The sequence below is a fragment of the Brachyistius frenatus genome, unplaced genomic scaffold, assembly GCF_029030835.1.
Source record: "Brachyistius frenatus isolate BFR_SWC_R1_liver_20210118 unplaced genomic scaffold, ASM2903083v1 Contig_78, whole genome shotgun sequence".
NCBI lineage: Eukaryota > Metazoa > Chordata > Actinopteri > Embiotocidae > Brachyistius > Brachyistius frenatus.
The window spans coordinates 1772902-1800503 of NW_027210677.1; the positions used below are offsets into that span (position 1 = coordinate 1772902).

Here is a 27602-nt window from a genome sequence, read left to right on the forward strand (position 1 = left end):
GACAGTTACTTATTGATTTCTACCAAAAGAAAGCACTAAGGGTCAATACCTCGGCCTAAGGTTTTATAATAAGAGCGCTGTTCATTGGATGCACAAAATGTGAAGGTATGGCATCAGTAGTATGTTATGGGTATAAATAGTAGAATATATACACTCAGTGTCCTTTTTATATGGCACACCTGCAGAGTCTCATGTAATCCAACAAGTTCTAAACTCTATTATAATGCCCATAAATCTACTTCTGACACTCTCAGAGGTGGGTTGTTCCAGCATTGAGCTCATACTTAATGCTAGGCTGTATTATGGGCACATGTTTTTTCTCCCCCCCATCTCACTTTATCACTGATAAAGTATATGTATATATGTATCTTGACCCCTCTAGCAGCATCTGGCTAAAATGTTTTAGCATTTTTCCTACAATGAGGATATCCTATAAACATAGACTCTGATGTTGGTATAAAAGATTTTGTTTTACAGCAATGTGTTTTGTGTGTGTGTGTGTGTGTGTGTGTGTGTGTGTGTGTGTGTGTGTGTGTGTGTGTGTGTGTGTGTGTGTGTGTGTGTGTGTGTGTGTGTGTGTGTGTGTGTGTGTGTGTGTGTGTGTGTGTGTGTGTGTGTGTGTTCAGGATGACGAGGTGGTCCTCCAGTGCTCAGCAACAATCCACAAGGAGCAACTGAAACTCTGTCTGGCAGCTGAAGGCTTTGGAAACAGACTCTGCTTCCTCGAGTCGATCTCCAACTCCAAGGTAGAGTACCGATGGAAGTTTCTATATTCTCAAGACAAGTTCAAGAAAAACTGCCAATCAGCTGGTGGAGAAACATTAATGATGGAATTCTTCTATAAAGGGACGAGGAGTCACTGAATGAGTTTCATACTCAACAGATCAGCATCATGAGATGTGAACTGTTTCTGGTTAAGTTGCCTCATCAATGGAATTTTCCTCAATTTGTCATCAGAGCTGGACTCAGCACAATCCATGATGTCTCTGATTGGAGTGTCATCTATGTTTTGTATTCAGATTTCATTAACATCAGGTTTCAATACTGTAAATTATTGCATACAGTATTTTATGTCGTTCTTTATGTTTTTGTCAGTAATAAATCAGTGAAGCAAAACTTGTGGTATATTCATCAGGCCACACTTGTGTTAGAATGCTGTTCACTGATTTCAGCCCAGAGTTCAATATTATTATAACCAGTCCCCCCACTTGATAACACCCACTGAAACTGGGTGTTGCAGGGTCTTAGACTTCGTTAATTGTGATCGCACTTCCACCCAACACCCTGAACACCAGCGTCCCACAGGACTGTGTGTTTTGCCCATTACTGTATTTCCTATTCATCCATGTCTGTGTCGCCCAGCACAGCAGAAACCCTGTCATCAGATCTGCAGATGACATCATCACGGCAGGCTTGAGCAACAATAACCACTTGACAGCCTGCAGGCAGGAGATCAAACTGCCAGCATGCAGGTGCAGAAACAACAACATGTCCCTCAACATGAGCAAGACAAAGGATAGATGGTTGATTTCAGGAGGCAGAGAAGTAAACATCAAAGACCCATCCATATCAATACAACGGTGGAGAGGGTCAGCAACTTAAATTTCAAGGGAGTCCACATTACATTTGATCTCCCATCGAATTTTTAACACATCTGCCCATACCTGCAATTCTTCAGGAGACTGAGAAGGGTCAACCTGCACTCCTCAATTCTCACTACCTTGTAACGATACACTGTGGAGGCTGTACTGACCCACTGCAACACCGTTTGGTACGCTAACACCACAACATCTGAAGGTAAGGGTGGTCAAGACTGCCCAAAGAATCACAGTGACTGTTCTACTACCAATAAAGGACATCTACCATTGAATTGAATTGAATTGAATTGAATGTACCAACCACTGTTGATAGATGCCACATATTTGATCCTGAAGAAACAAATGTGCTGCAAATCCTCTCAATACTGGCATCTTGTATGCACCACTCATGAATAAACAATATGCCCATCCCAAACAGGCTTACAAGACACCTTTGACATTTATAATTGTTACAATAGCATACATTTGGGCAGGTGAAGAGTCAGTACTTGAAGTTGTTATGTTGTAAGCAGAAAAACTGGAAAGCTTTATAAATTGAGTACTTTGATGAGAGCCAAATTGTGATGGCTAGACGACTGGGTCAGAGATCTCCAAAGCTGCAGTGAACCAGTGAACCCAAGGCTCATGCATGGGAAACAAAGGCTTGCTCATGTGGTGCTTGGCCAACAAACTGATGAGAGCTGCTGTCACACAAGTTGTTGAAAACCTTAGTGCTGGCTGTGAGAGAAAGGTGTCCCCTGTCAACTGCAAACTTATCCCTACAATGGGCTCAAGAGTGTCAGAATTGGACAATGGAGCAATGGAAGATGGTGGCCTGGTATGACGAAGCACATTTTCCCTTACACCATATGGGTGCCTCTTAGCTCGGGAAGACATGGGAGCAAGATGCACTTTAGGAAAAAGGAAAGCCAGCTGAGGCAGTGTGATCCTCGGGGCTGCTGGGAAACCTTGTGACCTGGCATTCAGGAACATGACAATGACTTCAATGGTTGCTTTGAAACAAATTATCCCGATCTCAGTCAGACTGAGCATCTGTGGGAATTGCTGCAAAAAACAGTTTGTTTTGTGGAGGCCCCACTTTGCAATTTACAGGATTTAAAGAAGTTGGTGCCTTATAGCACAGGAAACCTTTAGAGGTGGATACATAGGGTGAACTGATCATTTCTTGCATTGTGGCTGGTCTAATGGCTTTAGGAAAAAACAATAACATTCTTGTATTTGTTTAACATGTAGTTGAAATATTGACTAATAAAAGAGGAATAAGATATTATCAGTATTCTATGATTAATTTCAAAGCAGTTCAGTTTGTGTTGGCTGCAGAGACTATAGCTTATCATTTGGTGCAAAACTAAATGGCAGCACTGCTTGACATCTCCGGTTGACTGATATGACTTCTGTAGTAAGTAGAGGAATAGTACAGCAGCTCATATCATTTGTCTATATATTGTACTTTGGATTAGTTGCTGAGGGTCAGACTGGTACGACAGCAAAGCATGTAATCCACCTGCCCGTCCTCTAGAGGCTTTGTGACAGTTTTCGTGGCTGCAGAGTGAAAAATAGACCCACAACACCAGACAGGTCATGTGACTGAAGTCCTGTGATGAATGCCATGCGACCTCGTGGTTTGTTTCCCTAAACCGCATGGTTTTTAACGCCTCGGTGAGGCCAAGCTGTGACAATGACATACTGTCCTTTAGCGAACCGATGTATCACATATCGGAGCATGATACCGGGTTTCCCTGGGTCTCTGCTCTAACGGGTTTTTACTGTCTTCTGCTTCTGTCTGAGGTGAGCAGTGATATTACAGATTTCCTTAGGTCTGCTCAAAGCATCTAAAAAGTTGCAGGTTCATTTTCTGTTAATTGACTAATTGTTGAAGCTCTAAAGTATACAGTTCTCTGCAAAAGTGAAAGTTCTTTAGATATTTTTTTGATAAACCTTTTTGGCGCATTGACATTAATTGATAAAAACTATTTGTATTATTTTTCAAAGTTTCCTTACTTTACTTTTAGTGCAAAAAAATATTTGCACAGTAATGTGTGTATGCAAATTACCTGAATTTCTCTTAAGTTGTTTAAACTAAATGAAAATGAATTGAAGCAAATGATTAGATTATCTAATAGGTAACACCAGCTAACAATGTCTCCAATAACTATTTGTATGTGAAATCTCATGGACACACAGGTTCTCAAAACGGTCCACAGAAGTGTTTAAAGTAAAGGAATCCAATATGGCGTTGGGAAAAAAACAGAAAAGACTGAAGGTGAAGATTTATCTTGTCAGCGTTACTAAAATTGTTGGATGAGAGAATGGAAAGTTAGATGCTGGTTGATTACAGATGTCCTCCTTTGATGGACTTTAAGTGCTGGTGAACACATGATGACGGGCTGATGCAGTTGTTGAGATACGAGCTGCTCAGTTTTTTCCACTGACCTTTCGAACAAACATCAATAAATCATCTGAGCTGTGCCTTCGATCTTTCAGAATGTGCCTCCAGATTTGTCCATCTGCACCTTTGTGTTGGAGCAGTCGCTGTCAGTACGAGCCCTTCAGGAGATGCTGGCCAACACCGAGGAGAAGGCTGACGGGGTGAGTATGGAGACACGTACACATGTTGATACACACACGCATCAGAGAAGTGGAGCAAATCAGTGTGAAGCAGGTTCTTCTCACATTGAGCCTTAGATACCATCCTGATGAAACACAGAGGAGGAACAAGCAGGGAGCCGAAGTCGGTTTACGGATCATTTCACTCTTGACTACTCGTTCTTAAATTGTTTTTCCACTGGCACTAATATTCAGTTAAAAGCAATGAAAACAAGGCAAATGATCAGTTTCCATCAAAGAACTTAGTTTACCACACAATATCAACATTGCAGTTTCAAACAGTTAGCAGGCAGCTGCTTTGCTCAACTGCTGTTTTCACTGAGAGTGTTACTTACAGCTGCTGCTCTTAATGTGTCTTTGTTTGATGGGAATAAGCTGCCAAGAACGTTTTTAATACAATACATTTCAATGTACATTTATTTCAGTCATCCTATTTAGAAGAAAAAAAGAAAGAATTTAGCACATAGTATGTCAGTAAAACTCAGTTTATTAACACAGGTTTTAGATCCTCAGACCTTTATCAGGAAAAGTTCAAACAAATGGCATCATGTTAATGTCACCAACCATATGAGGACCTTTCCATATTTCAAACAAATAAGCACATATTATAGAAAATAAGTTTGAATGTCCAAATATTTCAAGGAAATCAGAAACACCAAATTTGAAAATATTTTAGAGACAAATATTGTTGAAAATCCATTGACTCTGTACATTCCCCGGGCATGTGTAGGTGTCAAAAGTATCCCTAAATCCCATAATACAATGAAGCAAAGTGTGGAAAAAAACCAGAACTAAAATCAGTCGAGCACCAAAAAAATACAGAACAGATTGTAAATAAAATCCCCAAAAGACAACAGAATGTCTAACTTTTTTGAGACGTATTGCTGCCATCAAATGCAAAATGGGCACATATTTTTCATAAAACAATCAAATTTTTCAGTTTCAACATTTGATATGTTGTCTATTTGCAATTAAATATAGGTTTATGTTATTTGTAAATCTTTGCAATTTGTTTTTATTTACATTTTACACAGCGTCTCAACTTTTTAGGAAACAGGGTTGTAATTGATAATTAGATATCAACAAATAAATAGTAACAAAACCAAATCACATAAATTATGATTTATAACATTTCACTGTGTCAGTCATATCTCGAAGGATCATTTTCATCTTTATTCCATTTAAATGGAACATACATGTAACTACAGAAACATTTTGGCCATTTTTTTTTCTTGCCATGAATTTGAACTGTTTTTGTTTTGCTAATTGAACTGTATTTCATCTCTTTGTTTGATGTGTAACATGAGGCATAAGGTCTGATTCTTAGAAAATATGTTATTCAAATATGTTCTTTTTCAAACTACTGCCACAGTAATGAAACGTGTCTGCCATCTAATTCTGCCTGGAAATGATAGTGTAAAAAAAACAGAAATATCCAAACCAACCAAAAACCATTGTTATCATGAGATCAATATAAACTGTAGAGCCAGAGACGAGATGGGAAATTAGAGCCCAGCTCAAATGTATCAGATCTTCACTGAGCTCCTTGGACTTTCCTGTTGTACTTTGTGTTGGTCGATCCAATGAGTGCTGCCAAACAAATCCTTTTGAATTGGGCACAAAGAAGCTACCAGCTGTAGTCAACCATGATCATTAGTAGGAAGTTAAAAGGCCAATCAAATCAATCAATTAACAATCAAAGTTTGTCTATTTCTGATCCTGTATGTATAATTTTCATGCAGTGATGATTTCAGAAAACTCAAAATAAAATATAACTTCTGCTCCAAATTCTTGTTTTCTTTCCTGTGATGTGAGGCACTCATTCTGCCCCAGAAAAACAACAGTTCAAAGAAATCATTTATGGCGTACAATTGCCAGAACAATCATGTACGGAACGAGTGTTCAGACCACAACTGTACGTAAATGTGCTGTCCACTTACTCTAAGAGTATTTTGAATTTTCTCTCTCAGACGTCGCAGGGTGGAGGACATCGCACCCTACTGTACGGACACGCTGTCCTACTACGACACTCCTACAGTGGAATGGTCAGTAAACACACACACACACACACACACACACACACACACACACACACACACACACACACACACACACACACACACACACACACACACACACACACACACACACACACACACACACACAACCAAATGCAACTAAAATTTTAACGTTAAAACAATATTGAATCGACCTCCCAACTGTTTCACCACTTTTTAAAGAACTTCACGGTTCACATGAGGTTAGAGGGTCAATGAACATGAGACAACCTTTACACACCACTTAAAAAAAAAAGCACAGTTTGAAATTTTGCTGTAAGTAACTCGAATAATGTAGTCTAATTTGTAACTGTTCTACTTGAGTAAATGGATTGTTTGTTGTTTCCCTGTTTAGTACCTGTGCTGCCTGTCCACCTCTCGCTCATCCACAGACAAACTGGCTTTCGATGTGGGACTTCAGGAAGACACCTCAGGTAGATGTCAAACTGATTCATGGTATTGAAAAGACGTTTCCACCGCTGCTGAACTGGTTCACTTCAGATTTGAGGACCTTAATTTGAACCCTTCCAAGTGCTTTCACAATCAATCAAATGATAGAGAGATAGTTTGGGAATCCAAAAAGTCGGTTAACAGATAAAAGTTGGGCCTGAAGAACGATCCATGTTTTTAAAAGAGAAAAATAATGGAAAAGATCTGCATTTTACATACCATTCGCTTTGCACATGGTCGTCTCCAACTGGCTCAAGTAAATATATACAAAAAGATACAAAAGGTTAGTGGCTGAATAATATCAGACCTGCCATCTTGTCTAGTTTACCAACTTTTCCTGGTCTGCTACAAATTGGTGGAAATATGTGCTGGTTCACAAGGTGGTACCCTGGTTCCATGAATCCAGACTAAAACCAGCTCTAGAACCAAACCTTTTCTAAATAACAAGCAGCATCTGTGGCCATCTCCAATATCTTTTATGAATATTTACATGAATAATAATCCACATCACGTTGTAACACAAAAGGTGTCACTCACAGTGATGAACCCACAGAGAATTGTCACCAACCGTACAGTTCCCCTCAGCTGTGTGTAGCCTTTTAGCATCTTTCAGCTCATTGTTTTGTTTTTTCTGTTCTAGTTCAGTCTCACAAAACTCCGAAAAAAATAGTGAAGCTTTAACTTTAAGTATAGAGCTCGAGGATCAGTATATTGCATTGAACTTTAATGAAGCAATTCGGTTTAAATATGTAGCTTCATTGAAGTTGATATGTCATATGATACTGTCAGTATATTGTACAATTCAATTTCAAAGCGTAAATCTCATAAAGGGGAAAATAAGATAAACACAACTCATATTAAGAATCCTGATCATGTCAGATAATCAGCAATCGGATCAAGCTACAACAGAGTGAGGCTTGATTACATGAGCACTGATCTGGCTTTGTGAGGTGGCTTCATACTGCCGACTCATACCGGTGCCGCATGCTACTCCTCACTGTGTAAAACTCTGGACTGATGTTGTCAGTATTAAAACTCTGTCTGGCTTTGCTTTTGGACAAAGTCAGAACAAAGTCCACCGTGCGCCCTGTTCTTGTTCCTGTCCTGCTTTTGGAACAATGATGCAGAAGACAGTAGAGTTACAGTACAAGTAGAACAGCTGCAGAACAAATCGAGGCTACAAAAGTGGAACACACACTGAGGTGAAAGGTGGTATTACATAAGTTTATGTTTCATGGACAAGTTTTATCTCCTGCACTGCTGTTGGCCTGTTTGTTTGTGTGTGTGTGTGTGTGTGTGTGTGTGTGTGTGTGTGTGTGTGTGTGTGTGTGTGTGTGTGTGTGTGTGTGTGTGTGTGTGTGTGTGTGTGTGTGTGTGTGTGTGTAGGTGAGGCGTGCTGGTGGACCATTCATCCAGCATCAAAGCAGCGCTCAGAGGGAGAGAAGGTTCGAGTTGGAGATGACCTCATCCTGGTCAGCGTCTCCTCTGAGAGATATTTGGTCAGTACCAGCCGTGTGTGTGAACGAGTGTTTGAGCAGAAAGGGGCTTTGATCTTACTCTCGCTTTCTTTCTTTGTCCACATTTTTATTTTCCTTTTTTTTCCCAGCATGATAATAAACCATGTCACGAAGCAAAAATCCTGTTAAACTGGTTTCCTGACAGTGAGTTCAGTGGCATCAAGTCTGAGTTCAATAAAACATATTTAGAACATCTGTAGAAGATTGGCAATGGATGTGCAGATGAGAAATCTGCACAAATGATGTGATACAATTGTGTCAACATGGAGCAGAATCTCTAACAATGGTTTCCAGCATGTTGTAGAATCAATGACACCAGAACTGAGTCTGTTCTGAGGGCGGAAGGAGGCCCAGTGTTAGAAAGCTGTTCCTAAAAAACACATTTTTTCTTAAATGGCTGCTTGATGACTCTGATCAAGGCCACAAACCAAAAGCATCAGTCTTTTCTATGTAGAAAAATATTCTCCTGATGATGGCACAATCGCAACCATGTAAAGTTACTAAACATCCATCTAAAACCCTGAAATACTATCCACATTAGCTTCGTGACTTTAACCCAAGAGCAGGTTTCGTTTAAGAATCTGCATCCTAAAAGCTGAAGAAACATACTTGATCTCCATATGTGTACATGTGCCTGTTCGCATTGTTGTCGGTGCTTCTTAAACATTTTCCTTCAGTCTCAGCTCCAGCCTTTCTTCTTTTTTTTCCCTCACTGTCCATCTTTGGAGCAGTCATTGTGAAGAATACAAGACGATGTTACTGACTGAATGCATCAGACCAATTGCATGGTCTGATGCATCAGGAGGTCTCCCCAATGGACCGACCAGTCGTGCGTCTCTGAACAGTTACATGCAGGATTCAGATTCAGGAACATTCCTTATCTGTATTTCAGTTTGGTGTGCCAGTAAATTGTTTTTAAAATGTGTCTCTTGCCTGTTTTCCTGCAGCATCTGTCCTACGGTAACGGCAGTCTCCATGTAGATGCAGCCTTCCAGCAGACACTGTGGAGTGTGGCTCCCATCTGTTCTGGCAGTGAAGTAGCACAAGGTACACCTGTCTTCTTTTCTGTTGCCTTTTTTTTTTTTTACCTTTTCAATTTGTCCAACTTGTGCTCTTTAATCTTACTTTTGTGTTTTTGTACTCTCTTTATTTATTTTTCTCAAATGCAGGAGGTATTTTTTGGTGGATAAAATGGTTGGGCACACAAAAGGTTTATTTCTCTGTTGTCCACAAATTTGTCACAATCCATGTTTGTGAGCACTTCACCTTCCCCAAGATAATCCATCCACCTGACGGGTGTGGCACATCAACTCTAATTATTATTCAGATTTTTATGTTTTATTTTTTACAGTATTAGACATAATTTCACATATGGCTAAAGATACAGTATGTATTCTTTTTTAGAGGTAGTATTGGGGCTGTCAGTATCTGGTGTGACCACCATTTGCCTCGTGCAAACACATCTCCTTCACACAGAATCGATCAATGGTGTGAAGTTGCTGGATGGTCCTTTGTGGTATCTTTGTGGTATCTGCCACCGAGATGTAACAGATCCTGTAAGTTGTGAGTCGGAGGCACCACGGCTCAGATTCGTTCCAACACCCTGTTCCATGTCCGGGCTGTTAACAGTACTCACCGCTCCTGATCAAGAACACCCCAAAACTATTTCTGTTCCAGAGATGCTCTGACCCGTCATCTGGCCATTATTTATTATTATTTCAGTTACTCAGGTCTTTGGACCTGCCCATTCCCCCCACATCCAATCTGCTGACTACAACAACATACTTTTCACTTGATATCTGTCTAACATCCCAGACACCATATCCCATGTGCTGTTGTTACGAAATAATCAAGTTTATTTACTTCATCTGTGAGTGGTTATAAAGTTTTGGCTCATTGGTGTGTAAGCTTGTTCATAACCCGGTACCATCTCCCGCACACTGGAAGAAAAAAAAGGCGCCTTATTCCCAGTGAACCATTTTACATGAAATCTGTGATCGATACCTGACACAGAGGAATTTAAACCCAAGTATTTCTTTAAAAAGCAGTCTTTATGGTTTTTTTGTGTAGAGGCACATTGCATGAACCCAACCGCATTTATAGAGTTTAGCAATAGTTTAACATTCATGTGCAGTGAATAATCTTTGACTTGTGCCTGAGTTGTATATGACATAATAACTGTGTACTATAACCTGTAGAGCTGTTTCACTTTTCATTATAGTGTTTTGCAGCTAAGAGCAATTCCTTAATTTTCTGGGGCAATTTTAGACATCAACAACCCACCAACTGTTTTTAGTCTGCATATTGAGTTTTATCATTTGATACTTGCATTTTTCACTTTCCCACAAACCAACACACGACAGACTGATGCTTTGAGTGCCATTGTTTGAAACACAGGTGTTCTCCATTTGCACAGTAGGCTCTCCTGGTCTTTATATATCTGAACAGGTGGGTTTCAGAAGTACTAATCCATGTCATCATACCAAAATTGCCCGAGTGCACTCGATCGCTGCTGCCGTCCTCCCACATCTACACAGTCGGGTTTATCAGAGCACTGAAATGTGTTTCATAAAGAGCAAGGTTGTAGGCAAGCTAGCGTGTGTACTAATCCTGACGCTTTTATGTCCATTCTCCTTGAGAATGACTCGCGTTGAGTTTCATTATCTATTCGATTTGTCCTCCTCTGCATTATCCTTTTCAGATTTTTCTCCTTCCATTTATTTTTATTTTCCCCGTTTTATTATTTTCTCCTTTTTTCTGCTCTACTCTGCAGGTTTCCTGATTGGAGGAGATGTCCTGCGCGTCCTTCATGGTCACATGGACGAGTGTCTCACCGTTCCATCTGGGGAGCATGGTGATGAGCAGAGGAGGTAACACATACTGATTATCACAGCTTGATTAATTGCGTTTGAGTGGTTCCTATCTCTCGAACAGGAACTTTTAGGTTCACTGTGCCTCAAGGGTCAATTCTGCACTCTAGTTTTTTTTTCCAGTCTACATACTTTCCCTGAGTTATGTAACTTGTAGACACAAGATATTATTTAGTTTTTACAAAGCTGACACACAATTATATCTTCTTGTCAAACCGAGTGATCCCAATAAGTGCTGTACTGTCTGCTGCCAAAGTTTTTCAGTTCTATTTTTAACGTTGGAGAAGCATCTCGAAAATTATTTTAATGTGACTTTCACCTGAGAAAATTATTCATGCTTTTACTTCATCCAGGAATCCCACCCTGAATTCTCCCTGCAGTCACCAAAGTTCAAGAGGGAATTGTTGGGTTTCTCTCTTTGATACTGGAAGGTTTCGACCTTACTGTGTAAAGTGCCCTGAGATGACGTATGCTTTGATTTGGCTCTCTCTCTCTCTCTCTCTCTCTCTATATATATATATAAATAAAACTGAGTTGAATTGAATCCAATCAGGATTAATGTTACTCTCTAATTCAACTGCAGCTAATCCACAATGCAGCTGTTCAGCTTCAACTGGAACCACTAGAGGAGAACACATTACCTCGTTGTGAGCACACCTTTATAGGCTTCTCAAAATTCGATTAATCTCAAGCGATATCTCAGAACGGCTAAGCCCATTAGTGCGAGGGTTTAAACTTGACTCAGCAAAAACTCTCTCTTCACAGTTCCAAAGTCCAAGCGACCAAGAGTGACACTGCATTTTTATTTTTTTTTATGTTTTACTTGACAGTTTTATTGTCCTTTGTGAATGTTGGCCCTGTGATAGACTGGCGACATGTCCAGGGTGTACCCTACCTTCGCCCAAAGTGAGCTGGGATAAGCTCCAGCCCCCCGTGACCATGTTCAGGATAAAGCGGGTGTAGATAATGGATGGATGTCCTTTGTGAATACAAAAAAAAAAAAATCTAAATCAGGGTATTTGAGGGAGCTGCAGCAGCAAACAGTGTGGATGTGGAAATTAGCAGTGACACTGAGACCTTTAAGGTTTTAAAAACTGTGACTGGATTGTTTACCAGTCTGGTGGTAACTGACTACAATCAGTGAGCCAATGATGTCACACCACTTTTATTCCATAGGAGATGACCAGCAGTGATGGAGAGGTCCCCGTGTTTAACTCTCACATCATTTGAAAACTCAAACAGTTTTATTACTGTGTAGTTGCTCACGTTCATAATAGTCTGCATTGAAAATACACCACTATATCAATTAGATTTGGGTTTAATTACCTTGCACAAGAGTCTTTGGGTGATGTGAGGTGTCCATGTTTTTTTTGTTTTTTTTTCCAGGACTTGCACATTATGATGCAAGTTGGATTACAAGTCAGAAACTGGTAGTTACAATAATTTACATTTAAAATGAACACAGCATGAGTAAAACATGTGATGCCCATTAGTTAACAAAAGCAAAATAGTACTCTATTGGAATAGTTTAACAGCACACATATAACTTGTAGTTTCTATACCAGCCGAAGCACCCGGACCACTGCTCACAAAACCATGTGTAACTCAGGGGCTGATATTGATCAAGTATGAAACGTGAAGTACTTACTCACAAAAGCTGAGTATACATACAATTTCAGAATCTTTACTCAAATTAATTTTATCAGGATTTTTCAACATTCATTTTAAAGTTATGTGTGCAGTCGAGTTTTGCCTGTTTAACCCCTGCAGGTGAAACAGTAGACATACAGTATTCAGCTATGTGGAGTGGAAATAAGCATTGCCTGCAGGATGACAACATAGCAACTCCCTGCACAGACTGAGCACGGTGCTGTGACTGAGATGAGGAAGACTATTCATAATTATAGTTTTAAGATGCCCCAAATGAGACAGCCATGTTGTTAAACAATGCCGCTGAGAGAGATTGTGTTCTCCTCCTGACTGACTGCTGGGGTTTGTTACTGTGGGACTGACTCATTCAGGTGTTATCATATCTACATGTACTAAATCAAAGACAAATGGATTTTCTGTGCAAAATTAACTTTGAGAACACACAGTGTTATGAATGGAAAATATACTGTATATAATAGGGTGTGATGTATCATTTCTACTCCAGGACGGTGCACTATGAGGGGGGAGCAGTGTCCAGTCATGCCCGGTCGCTGTGGAGGCTGGAGACGCTGCGAGTTGTGTGAGTACAAAAATACACATGCTGTATACACATTCAGCAAACAACAGGGCTGTACATCGATAAATACACACACAGATCACCACACACACACATTTATACAGTTTGTTCAGACGTGCAAATGTAAATTGTATTATAATTTGCAGACTCCCCGGTTTTAATAGTTTATGTATCTCAATTCAGTGATTTCCCTTTTTTTTTTAACTTCCATAATTATGTTGGACAGAGTTGGTGATTTTAGTATTCATGTCAATCACACTTCTTCTCCTTAATGTCACCAAGTCTTTATTTTTTTCAACATGTGTCCAGTCCCATACACATACAGGGTCACTCCCTGTTTTCACTCTTGGCTTAAATATTGACTCTATTTGCTCTGAGGAACTTCAATCATAATTGTGTTTTGTTCAACCTGTTTTTTTTATTTATTTAGATTTCTACCCGGTAAACATGAAAGTTTCTCTTTGATTTCAAATTGCCGGTCAGCTGAACATTTTTCTGCATACTTTGATCCAAGTGCAGTTTTATCTTGATGCACTCCTTTAGAACAGATTGCTCTGCCGTCATGGATAAAGTGGCTCTGAGTAAAAAAAAAAACACTGTTTCCCTCCCTCAATTCATCCTCATGGTTAAATGACATCATTATGTTTTTCTGGCGTGAATGCTGTAATGGAGAGTGACAATGGAAATCCACCAAGCTCCATGTTTACTGTCCTTAATACAAAGAGTTTAACAATGTGGTTAAAGATGTGAGGGTTTCTTACATTGCCAGTCTAATTTCCTTCTGTAAATGCAATACCAAAGTCCTGTTTGACACCATCAACAACATCATCACTCCTCCACCGTCCCATGTCTTCAAATAAGGATCGCAATAACTCTCTTTTTTTATTTGTGGATAAGATAAGAGATGTCAGGGCGAACAACTTCCACTCTACTCTCAGCTGTCCTTATCCAACTCAAATCAACTTTGAATTGCAGTCATGGATAAATTTGTTGGTGAAAAAAAAAACAGAAAAACCTCTGAAATAAACTAAAACTGACAAAAGCCTCCATTATTATTTTTCCATACTTGATAAAAGTCAGACTTTGGTTTTGATTTTTGATTTAACAGAATATTTTGAATAATAAAACAAATGAAAATGGCAGTGGAAACATTGATAGGACCCTTCACTTATTATTTTGTTGATTAATACCCACAGAGCATTTACCCAGTTATTGAATTTTAATAAGATTGTTATTACACAAAAAAAAATACAAGACCAGAAGTTTCACAAGCGCACAGAAGCCTTCAGAGTGAAAGGAGGAGGAGTGGAGCTGTAGCTGCAGGAGATCTGAGTGCAAATGCACACTTTTGAGTGACAGCTGGTCAAACCAGCGAGTGAGCAGGGCCTGTTTAAGTGAGAGAGTAGCGTTTTGAGGGAGAGCGTTACAATACCTGAGCATGAAAATGTCAAAACAAGAAATCATGCTCCCAAATTTAAAGTCCGTGGTCTTGTATAAAGATATCAATCTTCCATTACAATCTCCTTTGTCCTGTGCAGGAGGATGAACACCCCCTGTTGCTGATTGGCTGTAACATAGTCTAGTGTTTCGGTTCGAACCACTTTTGGCATTTCTTTCTTACTTTCTTGAGAGGAACTACCCCCCCCAGAGAGTTTTCCCCAGAACGAAATAGGTTCTAAGGCGTTTTGCAGTTTGCATTTGCACCGCCAATAGGAACTCTGAAATGACTTAGCACGACGTAAGATGAGCAACATTTAATATTTCTCTTCATCTAATTGACGTCACGCTGTATTTCCCCTGATGTGTATAGACTTAATAAAGCCAGGACTTTGTTGTCGGTCCATCCCTCAGTATTGTGTGTCTCCATTTGAAACATTTTCCGCTGTTTAAACGCCTTCGTTCGTAGCCGTAGTTTACTGTTGACACTGTGTTTTAAACATGGAGCTTCATCCCTCACTGTACACTTACGTCACCGCAGTTCCTTTAGTCCCGGGGAAAGTACCTACCCAGGAGTAAGAGACAAAAAAGTATCACAAAACTGATTATAGGAACTTTCTGGATCCTAAGTTCCTAAGATAATAAGTTCCCTTCCACTCTTCTTATAACTGTGAAATAGTTCCTGTGGTCCAAAAATGCCTTTTGTTTCCCATTTAAAGTCAGACTTGTGTACAAACATCAGACTTGTGTTCTCAGCAGCCCACAAAAAATGGACCGCTGGCAGACTCTAAGGAGACATTTGCTGAGTTTGATAAAACGTGTATTGGATCAGGATCACAGACTTTACCTCCAAAAGGACTTAAATCAGTGCAATATATGTCATTTTTAAATCATCATTTTTAACCAGACTACTTTGTTGAATTGGGATTTCAGTATAATTAATTGGGAATTTGTACATCTGTGTGTGCTTGCTTTCAGTATTCATGTCTCTTTCCTGTGTTTGTACCCAGGTGGAGCGGGAGTCATATTCGCTGGGGTCAGCCGTTCAGACTGAGACACGTGACCACGGGGAAGTATCTGAGTCTGATAGAAGACAAGTCTCTGCTGCTGATGGACAAAGAGAAAGCTGACGTCAAGTCAACGGCCTTCTGCTTCAGGTCCTCCAAGGTACCGAGTCAACAGCGTCCACAGGACTGTCTGTGAAGGCCAGAGTGCATCACAGCTTCATATACTGGAGAGAAAATCCATGATGTTGTTGTATATACATGGTGATAAATCCACAGGTCTGATTGCATCATCCACAGAGAGTATATCTTTAGTGAAAACATTGTTTGGTACTCAAAACCAAAGTCCAGGTTTGAAATAACTGGGGTCTTGAAATCTGTGCGTGTCATGTAACCTTTAATTAATTTCCTGCAGGAAAAGTTGGACCCTGGCGTGAAGAAGGAGGTGGATGGGATGGGTGCTCCTGACATTAAGTATGGTGACTCTGTGTGTTACATCCAACATGTTGACACCTACCTGTGGCTCACATACCAGACTGTTGATGCCAAATGTGCACGAATGAGCGGAGTGCAGAGAAAGGTACCTCACCACACAGAGCCTTACCTTCACTTCTACGACTTCTTATCATCCATCCTTCTCATCGCTCCTGTCTTTAATGTTGCTGTATACCAAAGAGTGAGATGTGCCAACAAGAGTGGCAGCAGACTAAGAAGTTCAAACCAGAGCTGTTGACCTTTTTGTAACATTAGAGTAAACTTTAGATGTATCCATAAGTGCTGACAAGTCACTATGAGGCTTTGAGTGCTTTTATGAACATCCTACTGTGTACAGTAAAGAATGTCCTCCACGTCAAAACTCCTGATCAGCGCTACTGTCATGAGCAAGGAGTGAATGAGCCCACATCTTTTAAATGGGACGTTTTACCATGAAAAACCTGCTTTTCCACATAATTTAAAAGCAAAACTGGAGCATGATAATGACAAAGGCATTCAGAGAATATCAGACGATATGAGCCCACAGACTGCATATAAAAGTGTTCATAGCTTCAGGTGTGAAAAATGAGGCCGAGGCAAAAGTGTCTTAAACTGCAATACCACCGAGTGCCACTAAAAGTCGGCTCTAAAAAGCCTCTGGCTCCATAGACTCCCATTCAACTAGTCCCTTAAAATTCTAAGTAAATAAAATGTCTTATTTCGCTGTTGTTAGCTAAAGTCACTCCTACTCCTGTCACTGAAAAATAGGTGTTACAACTTCAAAAAAGCTGATGGATTCTTAAAAAGTCTTTACTTTTCCTGAAAATTTCCCAGAGTTACAGGAGCTATCTGTCCTGAGACATTTATCCATCCACAATGAACCGCAACGCAACTCTCTCTGTTGTTGTGCTTTAACATACAGTAAGACAACTCCTCTTAGTGTTCTGAGGAGAAACGTTGTTTCTTCTTTCTTCTTTCAGGCCATTATGCACCATGAGGGTCACATGGACGACGGGCTAACAGTGTCTCGGTCTCAACACGAGGAGAGCCACACCGCCAGGGTCATCAGAAGTACTGTCTTCCTGTTCAACCTCTTCATCAGGTGGAATATCGCACACACACACATCACATACATACAGTGTGTATCATGCATTGATGTAATTCAATTCAGTTCTATTCAATTATATTTATTTAGTGTCAAATCACAGCACAAGTTATCTCAAGTCACTTAACATTGTAAAGGTCTTACAAAAGAATCAAAAACATTATAGAGACGAACCCAACATTTCAACAGTTCCCACATGTGCAACAGCTGAGAGGAAAAAAACGTCCTTTTAACAGGAGGAAACCTCCGACAGGACCAGGCTCAGAGGTGGGCGGCCGTCTGCCTCGACCAGTTGGGATGAGGGGAGAGGAGGAGTGAAAAGAACAGCATAGAAATACAAGAGACAAAAGAACCATTGGTGGGGCCAGAAACATGCAGAGATACCGGCAAGGAAAGCACAAGGCTCTGCAAACAACTGCAGAGATGACAAACAACAAACAACAGCATGGGAGAGAGAAGGCATGACGTTAGTGAGATACAATGGTGGCATATAAATGCATGGAGGGACATTTTGAAGCCTAATCTTAAAAGTAGAGATGTCTGCCTCCCAAACTGACACTGGGAGCTGGTTCTACATGAAAGGAGCCTGAAAGACGCAGAAGATAAGAGATGCCATAGCGAAGCGTGGTAAGATGAACCTTGTACAAAATGAGGCTGTAGTGGTTTATAAAACACCGGCAATTTCATAATGAACAGAAAAGGCAAAGTGCCATCTTTATTTATTGCAGAAAATAGTGAGACACATGCTCTGAAGGTTTCCCGCCATTGAATCCAGGCAGCGGTGACAAACTGCACAGGAACAAGATGATCTACCAAAACAAAAGCAGCCAGGTCCACGACAGTCTTGTGTGTTTCTATACAGCAGTCACACCTGGTATTAACATTTAATCGGTATCAGGTTGAGGGAAAATGCCTCTTAAGACTGAATTCAGAGCTTTAGGGTTGCACAGGCAGGTCAAAATGCAATCTGTTCAGTGTGACCACAGGCTGAAGAAAAATCAAGTTGAAAAGTCACCTAACTTCACAAACATATAAAAGCTCAAGTAGTAGCAGCAAAATAAATAGAGCCCACACAGCAGCATTGCTTCCAAAGACTCGTGATGTTTGTGGAGAAGTAATTTACATTTTGGTAAATAGTAAATGGTCTGCTATCGCTTTTATCGCTTTAGCCATCTCAAAACACTTTACACTGTTTCCTATTCACACACACATTCACAGACTAATGGAGCTGAGCTGTCATGCAAGGTGCTCACCATCACGATACATCCCTGCACACATTCACACAGATAGTACACCATCAGGAGCAACTTGGGGTTCAGTGTCTTGCCTAAGAACACTTCGGCATGTCGACAGGAGGAACCATGGATTGAACCACCAACCTTTGATTAGTGGGCAACCTGCTCTACCATCGATCCACAGCCATCCCGAATCCGATTTTAAATTTGGATTTCGCCAGAAAACATGAAATACCTGGTGTACGACCTGCAGATCTGACGTCTTTATCCAGATAACATGTGCAGATATGCCGGTAAAGATCATGTGATACCTTGTGTACATTGCGTCATAAACTATTTAACAAGCATGCATGTCCTAGAAAGGTCTTGCTGAGTCAGTGATTATGTCAAAACATAATGTCACTGCTGATGTGATAAAACAAGCTTTTTCATTTTCCCTTGAATGGTAGCAGAAATTAAGCTCCTTTAAATCCTCCTGTGAGAGTGGAGGGATTTCAAAAGTAGCAGTAGAGAAACACACAAAGTAAAGAGCTGCAGAGACAATTATTTATCATGGAATGCACATTAAAAACACACAGAAGACACCTTGTCTCCAAAAAGTATTTGGACAGTTGAACTATCAGCGAACTTCCATGAGGTTCATCAGGTTATTTAACTTTTTTTTTTTTCCAATAAATTAGTATTTGATCCTTAGAAAAACACATTTAATACAAGTGTAAACAAATACTTTCCACTAAAATAAGTCAGCCAGGTTGTCACAAAACAATATTTGGACAAGTTCTGATGATTCAGTTAAATTTCTGCTTGTGGGGCAAATACTATTTACACTGAATCTGTGTTATTATTTTTTTATTTACTCCCAGCTTTTTTCCCTGATACAGGCCATTTGAATTGATGCCTTGAGTCTTAAACAATAAGTGTAGATGGCGGAATCATGACATCCATAAATCACACTAGGGTAAAACAGCGGGGAGTTGTGCTCAAATGATTAGCACACGCTGACTTGTCACAACCAACAACACAAACAGCCTTAGAGCATCTTAGTTTGGAGCAGTCATGCAGTAAACATAAAATAGAATGTTAGTTCCTCTATGTGGTTTCAGCCCGCTGTATATGGAATATAACTTATGCATATAAAAGTGATTCCATCATTTTTTACTTCAATGCCACGTGCCAACACAATGTCGGAGGGAAGTTACCTGGACTTTACTCCCACACGAGGACGATTAGTTTGTTGATGGAGTTACTGATCTTTATTAACAAGCTACACACCACAGGCTTTTAAATTTGCTAATTAAACCTCTGCTGAAAAAAGAAGAAGCTTTGATTCAATTATTTTGTCACCTACAGACCGATATCCAACCTCCCTTTTATTTCTAAAACTTTGGAAAAAAGCTTTTGGAAATAAATTATGTGACCATTTTCGCAGAAATGGTTCATTTTAAGATTTTCAGTCAGGATTTAGAGTTCATCATAGCAGAGGAACAACATCACAACATTTTATTACAAAGACTGGAATATGTTATTGTGATTCATGAACTGTACAACACTAATGATGCCAACGATGACTCTTCCACGCACATAAAGTTTGTCATGAAGTTCCACAGGGTTTGGTGCTAGGTCCAATACTTTTCGTGTATAAATGCTTCCCTTTAGGCAAAGTTCTATTAAGCTTAGCGAACATCTTCAGTGCTATGCTGATGACAAACAGCTCTATTTATCTATGAGCCCAGATTAAACAAATCAGTCAAACTTCAAGCATATTTTAAAGGCATGCAGGCCCTGGATGACCAGTAACTTTCTACCTCTAAAGTCAGACAAAGTGAAGTTATTGTATTTGGCCCTTAACACCTTAGAAATTCGTTGTCCAACCATATAGTTACTGTGGATGGCTTTGGCCTCACCTTTCACATTACTGGGAGTAAAGTTTAACTTATTTTTGCCCAGAATATGTCCTTTAAATTTGGACTTATTTCTTTGATCTGTGCAATGTTGTCAAAATCAGGAACACACTGTGGAATCAGCTCCCACTTTGACTTCTGGTTGCAAATACCTTCTCAACTTTAATGACCAGGCTTGAAACTTTCTGATTTGATACATCTTAAAGTTAGTGCTGGCTCAGGTGACTTATCGGCCGAGGTTGCTGTGGAACTTCCCACCTCTCCTCTCCTCTGCTCTCTCTTTTGCTTTCCTTATTTACCTGCCACCTTTGCAGGTAGTTTTAACATTTATATCATAGATTTGTTTTGGGGATAAAGTGTATTGATACCAACTGTCAGGATTCACGAGAATAAGCACACAAATGCACGGCAGAGACAAGAGGATTCAGACAGTAAAAGAGCTTTACTCACAAATGATGGGTACAAACAAACTCCAGGCGATAGGAAAAGAACAAGGGGAAAAGCAGAGTTTAAAACATAAGGACACATGCACTGGTTTGAGCTTGACTAATGCTGTGTACAAATGGAACTCATGAGCTCGTAGTTACATGGAAGTTGTTCGCGTTCAAGTAGTTTAATTGTAAAAAAAACACCGTTACTAGGCAACGGAAAAATGGACGCCTAAGCTAGGCTATGCCTAGGCTAAGAATTTATCAAGCTAATGGGGGCAGCGCCATGCAGGAAATGCAAAGGCACCGAGGGAAAAGATGTGGTCGTTGGTAAGATCCTCAGACGGACTTATTATCTAAGTTAAGAAGACAAGCTCTACATGACTAAAATTACAATATATTAGCTTCATGAAAAATTAACTTCAATGATCTCTGACATTTCCGTAAATGTCAGCAAACATATCACAACTCTCAAAGTCCAGATTTATAGAAATTTTCAAGTTTCGACATTGTGAATACCACAAGAGGACGCCGCTCATATGGACTCTTCTCATGTACATGGTAAATACGACCTCATTTGAACGCAGCATATGATGGAGAGATAGAGAGGCCGATAGACAGACTGAGGACCTCTGGTGGTCGCAGACACCACAGGTAGGTGAAGGGAATGACACCAAAACCAACCACAGGTGAAGCACACAGAGCGAATCAGTGAAACCATACTGTTTGGTGATTTTACACATTGATTAACATTTATTGAAATGGATTGATATATGTCAACTTACAACCAAAGAACACTCATATACATATACATTTTAAGAGTCAGTCATCACAATCTCTTCTCCCATTCAAAAGGTAGTGATTGATGTCCTCTTGTCTGTCTTCTCCAGGGGTCTGGACACACTAAGAAAAAAGGGAAAGGGCTCTACTTTAGATCTACCAATAGACTCAGTCAGCCTGAGTCTGCAGGATCTAATTGGCTACTTCCAGCCACCTGGAGATCAGCTGGAGCACGAAGACAAGCAGAACCGACTGAGGGCTCTGAAGAACCGGCAGAACCTCTTCCAAGAAGAGGTAGGGAGTATCCGTGTGGAGATACTGGTCATGAGTTGCATTTCCGATTCAGAATCATTTTTGTAATCTTTCAAATATAACTAAAAAGTCACTCAAAGTAAAAATAAAAGTCAGTTATGGACCGGGTGTCTATGGTGTATGAAAGGTTTGTTCATTTCAGATAATGTGTCATCAAAGGCTCTGGTTAAGGAGGTTAGCATGGCCTTCCAAAGTGTAATTTTCATTTTCTGTGATTTGTTGTCGTTTTTTATATTATATTCATGCTAGATTCAATATTTTGATTGTGTTTCAGCTCTTCAGGTAATATTTTTGAACATGTTTTTATATATTGCTTTTGTTGTGAATTACACAAAAGTAGTTGTCATGATTTTAGTTAAGTTTCTAGATGTATACTGATTCTATGTTGGTTGGTTGGAGGCCCACCGACAAGAGAGACGCACCATTGAAGTAATACTGACTTGAGTCAGCTTAATGCCTCTGTACCTGATGAAGAACCAATTTAAACTCGTGCTCTGTTCTAGTAATAAAGAAGAACGTTTTTACATTACATGAGATTTAAAAATCTACTTAAATGTACATGATGGATGACATTGCAGCATCAGCCACCGCGATCTGTTGGACTCTGATGCTGCCACAGATACATGGCTACTGTTTGCAGTTTGCAACATGTAGAATAACCTCGACACGAGCAGTGTGTAACTTTTTAAGACTGGAATCTGCTGGTTGATATTTATTTATTGTTTTCTACCTATTGACTCCTAAAACTCCAAAGAAAACATGCTAAATATGCAGATACAGTAAAATGCTGAAAAAAATAAAATAAAAAATACACAGCTAAAGCAATAAATCCAGTCAAAGCTACCTAAAGGTGACCACAGCCAATCTTGTCTAATGCTGAATTACCCTTCTTCCCTGAAAAAATATTTCCTGAAATTGGAATACATCAGTTTTGGTGAACCGGAATTTTGGAAATGTACTTTCTATTCCAACGAAAACAAGGCGGTGACTAATGAAAAACTAAGCTTCGCCTATATTGGTCACAGTTTGGAGGGATCAAACTAGTCTAATATTTTAATTGAAGTGTAAATTCATTGATAATATTCAATTAGAGATCATTTTAAAATAATAGGTGGAAGACTGAAAAAGAACATGTTGTTTGATGCTGTTTTCTGTCATATTTCATAAGTGGGTTTTTCTAAAGGTCTATCCCAATTACTTTTTGTCATAACTTTGAGTTCAAAAACATGGAATGAAGGAACCAATCCATCTGCCAGAGTTTACCCAGTCTGAGGATTTTGAACTGTGTTTTTCTCAGCTTTTCTGCAGTGACTGTTCTCTGCCATTGTAAGACAGCAGTGAATAAAGCTGAATAAAGCAGTAAAACCAACAACCTCTGTCTGTAGGGGATAATCAGCCTGGTATTGGAGTGTATTGATCGTCTTCACGTCTACAGCAGTGCAGCTCATTTTGCTGAGGCAGTAGGAAGGGAGGCTGCAGAAGCCTGGAGCTCCATCCTCAACTCCCTCTACCAGCTACTGGGTAAACACACACATACATGTGCATGCAGAAAAAAGGTGGAGTAACCCACATTCAATGTCCACTGTCTATATGAAGGTTTTCTATTTTGATATTCACATGATTTAAGGAGATGACAAATCACTCAGTGTAATGATGGGATTAATATAAAAAGTGATGCAGTCAGAGGACAGAGATCCATGCAGACGTTTCTACAGTGTTTTTGGTTTCCATTATCACACACCTCTTGTTGACATGTCCATCCTCCCCTGTCCACTCCTTCCCTCTGTCCTCCACCAGCTGCACTCATCAGAGGGAACAGGAAGAACTGTGCCCAGTTTTCTGGCTCTTTGGACTGGCTGATTAGCAGATTGGAGCGTCTGGAGGCCTCTTCTGGTAGGTCAACTTACCTCTGACAAGATCACATGATTGAAAACAGCAGGGTCCCGAAGTCTGAGACCACATAAAAAAATCTGTCATATTTTCAGACTTTGAAATTTTAAGAACATTTTAAGATTTCGAAACATTCAAAAGCACATGCAGTTTTAGCGTTTAACATGTAGAAGAAATATTTGAGATTCTGAACACATGAAATTGTTGTCTACAATGCTCACCTTCCATTTGGAATCCATGTTATCAAATCCATGTTATCAACCATTAAAAAAGGGCACTTTTTTTTTGTTTAACTTGTGATGATTATCTACTACACTCCACGATCTATTTCAGAGACTGTGATATCCTTTGATATCCTCTGATTGTGTGGAGTGGGAAGGTCTTAGGACAAAAACTCCCTTTTTCTGGAAAGCTCCATCTCTGCCAGTTACAAATTTTGGTTTTGACTTCTTGCTGCACATGAAGTCCTTCTTACGATACATGTCTATTTCATTTCTAGGTATATTGGAGGTTCTTCATTGTGTGCTGGTGGAGAGTCCCGAGGCACTAAACATAATCAAAGAGGGACATATCAAATCCATCATATGTCTGCTGGACAAGCATGGACGCAACCACAAGGTATTGGCACTTCTTTCATTTTTGTAGATCCGTACATACAGAAATAAAATACTGTGCAGAATTTTAGGCACTAAAACTAAAGTTGGGCTGTTTTCAAAAGTCAAAAGTCAAAACTTGAGCGAGATCAAATTCCAGGGGAGCACCCTTTGCCTTTAAAGCTCCTACTCCTAAAACTTGCACACTACCGTATGTACAGTATTTTTTTTTCTTTCATCAATCAACCACAACATTAAAACAACCTGCCTGATATGGGTTAGATGCCCCTCATGCCACCACAACAACTTTGACACAGTCAGAGCATCATCAACAGATCAGCACGATCTCTGAGGTATCCTGTGATATCAGGCACCTGGGCGTTCCCAGCAGATCCTTAGAGTCCTGTAAGTTATGAGGTTGGGAAGTCAACACCTTTGTCATGTTCCTCGAACCATACCTGAATAAGGTGTGCAGTGTGGTCCTGCGTAAGGAAACCACTGCCATCAGGGAACACGATGCCTCCAAATATAATGCCATAAACAGGTGCACATGTAGGACGAATGGGTCAAAGTAATCTCCACATGAAATAAAGGCCAGGGTCCAAGCTTCTCCTGCTGAACATTACCCAAAGCATCACACTGCCTTCATCCCATGGTGCACCCTGCTGCCATCTCTTCACCAGGTAAACGATGCACATGCACACGCAGCCGGCCATCCACATGATGTAAAAGAAAACGTGATTCATCAGACCACCTTCTCCATGGTCTAGTATTGACACTCATTTGCCCATTGTTGGAGCTTTCATCTGTGGACAGGGGTCAGCATGGGCACTCTGACTGCAGCTACACAGTCCCACATGCAGCAAGCACCGATGGATGTCCTCACACATTTCTATCAATGCCAGAATTAAGGGTTTTAGCAATTTATGCCACAGTAGCTCCTCTGTGGGATTGGGTCCTCCCCTCGCATCAGTTCCATAAACCCAGTTCTGTGGATGTCCATCCTGGACCACTTTTAGTAGGTACGAACCACTGAATCCCGGAAACACCCCACGAGACCTGCTGTTTTCAGGATCTTCTGACCCAGTCATCGAGCCACCGAGATCCTCACGCCTTCCCATTTTTCCTGCTTCCAACACATCAACTCCTAGAAGTGACTGGTCACTTGCTGCCTAATATATCACACCTCTTGGCAGATGCCATTGTGATGAGATAGTGAATGTTATTCACTCCAACTATCAGTAGTTTTAATGTTGTGGCTAATGGTGTAAATATCAACAGTTTCCTACATGTGGAGACTTCCACTGTCCACCTTGGAATCGTTTTTTGTGCAAATGATCGATGCAGAGTCTGTGGTGACAAAAGGTCTGAAGGAATCAGCAGGCAGAGATTTGTCAGCTGTGGTCAGTGCAGGATGAACAACACACTTCTCAACCTTTGTTGTAAATCCCTCAGGTAGAGATCATTGGGCCTCATTCACCAAAAATGTTCTCTTCTCCTCTCTTATGACTTCATGACGTGTTTTAAATCCCAGATCTGTTCTTACATTGATGAATCTTATGGCCCTCCAAAGTTGAAAGCGCTGCCAGTTGTTCATAATTAGCATAGATAACCGCCCTGCCAATGCCCATAAAAGGGCATGAGACTGCAGGGCCGTGTGCACACAGAGTCACAGAAAGGGAGGGAGAAAAGAGAAGTTGAGAGAAACGGAAATGCTGAAAAACAGTGGAGCAGCGGACTCCAAAAGGACGAACAACTACAGCTGTTCAGAAGCTGTGCTGCTGCAGGAAAAAGCGCTGTCATACTTTTTAGCATAGTGTAATTTATAGATCTAAAATTGTTTAAAAAAAAAAGATGAATGTGATAGCATTGCTCGTTCCTGTCCCCCTTGTACCCAGACCCTGACCCCCTGCACCCAGACCCTGTCCCCCTGCACCCAGACCCTGTCCCCCCTGCACCCAGATCCTGTCCCCCCTGTACCCAGACCCTGACCCCCTGCACCCAGATCCTGTCCCCCTGCACCCAGATCCTGTCCCCCCTGCACCCAGACCCTGACCCCCCTGCACCCAGACCCTGTCCACCTGCCCTGTGTCTGATCGCAGATGGTCCTGGACATCCAGGAGCGAACAGCCCAAACACCTGAACGCTGGTTACAATCCCAGAAACACTTCAAAAAAATACATTTTTAAAAAATGTAAAAAGTGAAAATACTTTGTGTTGTTAGTGATGTTTTCCTCCTTGATATTATTTGTAATACATAAAGAATCACATTGTAAAAGGCAAAATGTATTTCAATTTACAAAACTATTGTCGATCCTTTGAGTGCGTTTATTCAAAACTAGAATGCTTTGTTAAGAAATGAAAAAAATTAAAAATTATTAAGAAAATATTGCAGATTAAATACTATAATATCATACAACTGTGGAATTGAAGAAAACTAAATAACTGACTATTTCACACAAACTTGTCAGCACTCAAATGTGCGTGTGTTATTGAGTGTGTGTAGATTTTGTTCTTACCTAGAAAGAAATAAGAAAACATCGTTGAATGCCAGAATCTTCACAAAAACTGCATAAGTGGGTTTTAAGAAGAAATTTAGTTCTGAAGAACGGTTGGTGAATCAGACCCCATGTCCTCAGTTGTTGACGGGCACTGACTCCGCAGGGTGTAATGAACAATAATTATTTCTCAGGCGATGCTAACACGTTGTGACAGGAAGCTTTAGCCGGCCCAAGCAAACCGCTGTTTCAGGAAGCCTGCTGTTCAGTCTGTGTGCATGTGTACGTTCATACTGTAACAACAGTGGCATCTTCTCTGCTTCCTGCATGCTGTTTAGGTTCTGGACGTGTTGTGTTCACTGTGCGTGTGTCACGGCGTCGCAGTGCGCTCCAACCAGCACCTGATCTGTGACAACCTGCTGCCAGGAAGAGATCTGTTACTGCAGACCCGCCTGATCAACCACGTAAGCAGGTATACACACACACACACACACACACACACACACACACACACACACACACACACACACACACACACACACACACACACACACACACACACACACACACACACACACACACACACACACACACACACACACACACACACACAAAATCC

At 40.4% G+C, this 27602-nt stretch overlaps 1 protein-coding gene across 1 annotated transcript in view; it reads left to right on the forward strand.

Annotated features, from left to right (window-relative positions):
- The window catches only part of ryr2a (ryanodine receptor 2a (cardiac)), a 180097-nt gene that overhangs the window by 57318 nt on the left and 95177 nt on the right, over positions 1–27602 (forward strand). Inside the window, exons 2-17 of the mRNA XM_069708820.1 lie at positions 627–746; positions 4083–4187; positions 6176–6250; positions 6618–6696; positions 8099–8211; positions 9177–9276; positions 11003–11099; positions 13255–13329; positions 15774–15930; positions 16183–16347; positions 17222–17343; positions 21801–21984; positions 23388–23523; positions 23800–23895; positions 24392–24510; positions 27322–27455. Coding sequence (XP_069564921.1) covers positions 627–746; positions 4083–4187; positions 6176–6250; positions 6618–6696; positions 8099–8211; positions 9177–9276; positions 11003–11099; positions 13255–13329; positions 15774–15930; positions 16183–16347; positions 17222–17343; positions 21801–21984; positions 23388–23523; positions 23800–23895; positions 24392–24510; positions 27322–27455 — 1877 coding nt within the window. The remainder of the gene's footprint in view (positions 1–626; positions 747–4082; positions 4188–6175; positions 6251–6617; positions 6697–8098; positions 8212–9176; positions 9277–11002; positions 11100–13254; positions 13330–15773; positions 15931–16182; positions 16348–17221; positions 17344–21800; positions 21985–23387; positions 23524–23799; positions 23896–24391; positions 24511–27321; positions 27456–27602) is intronic.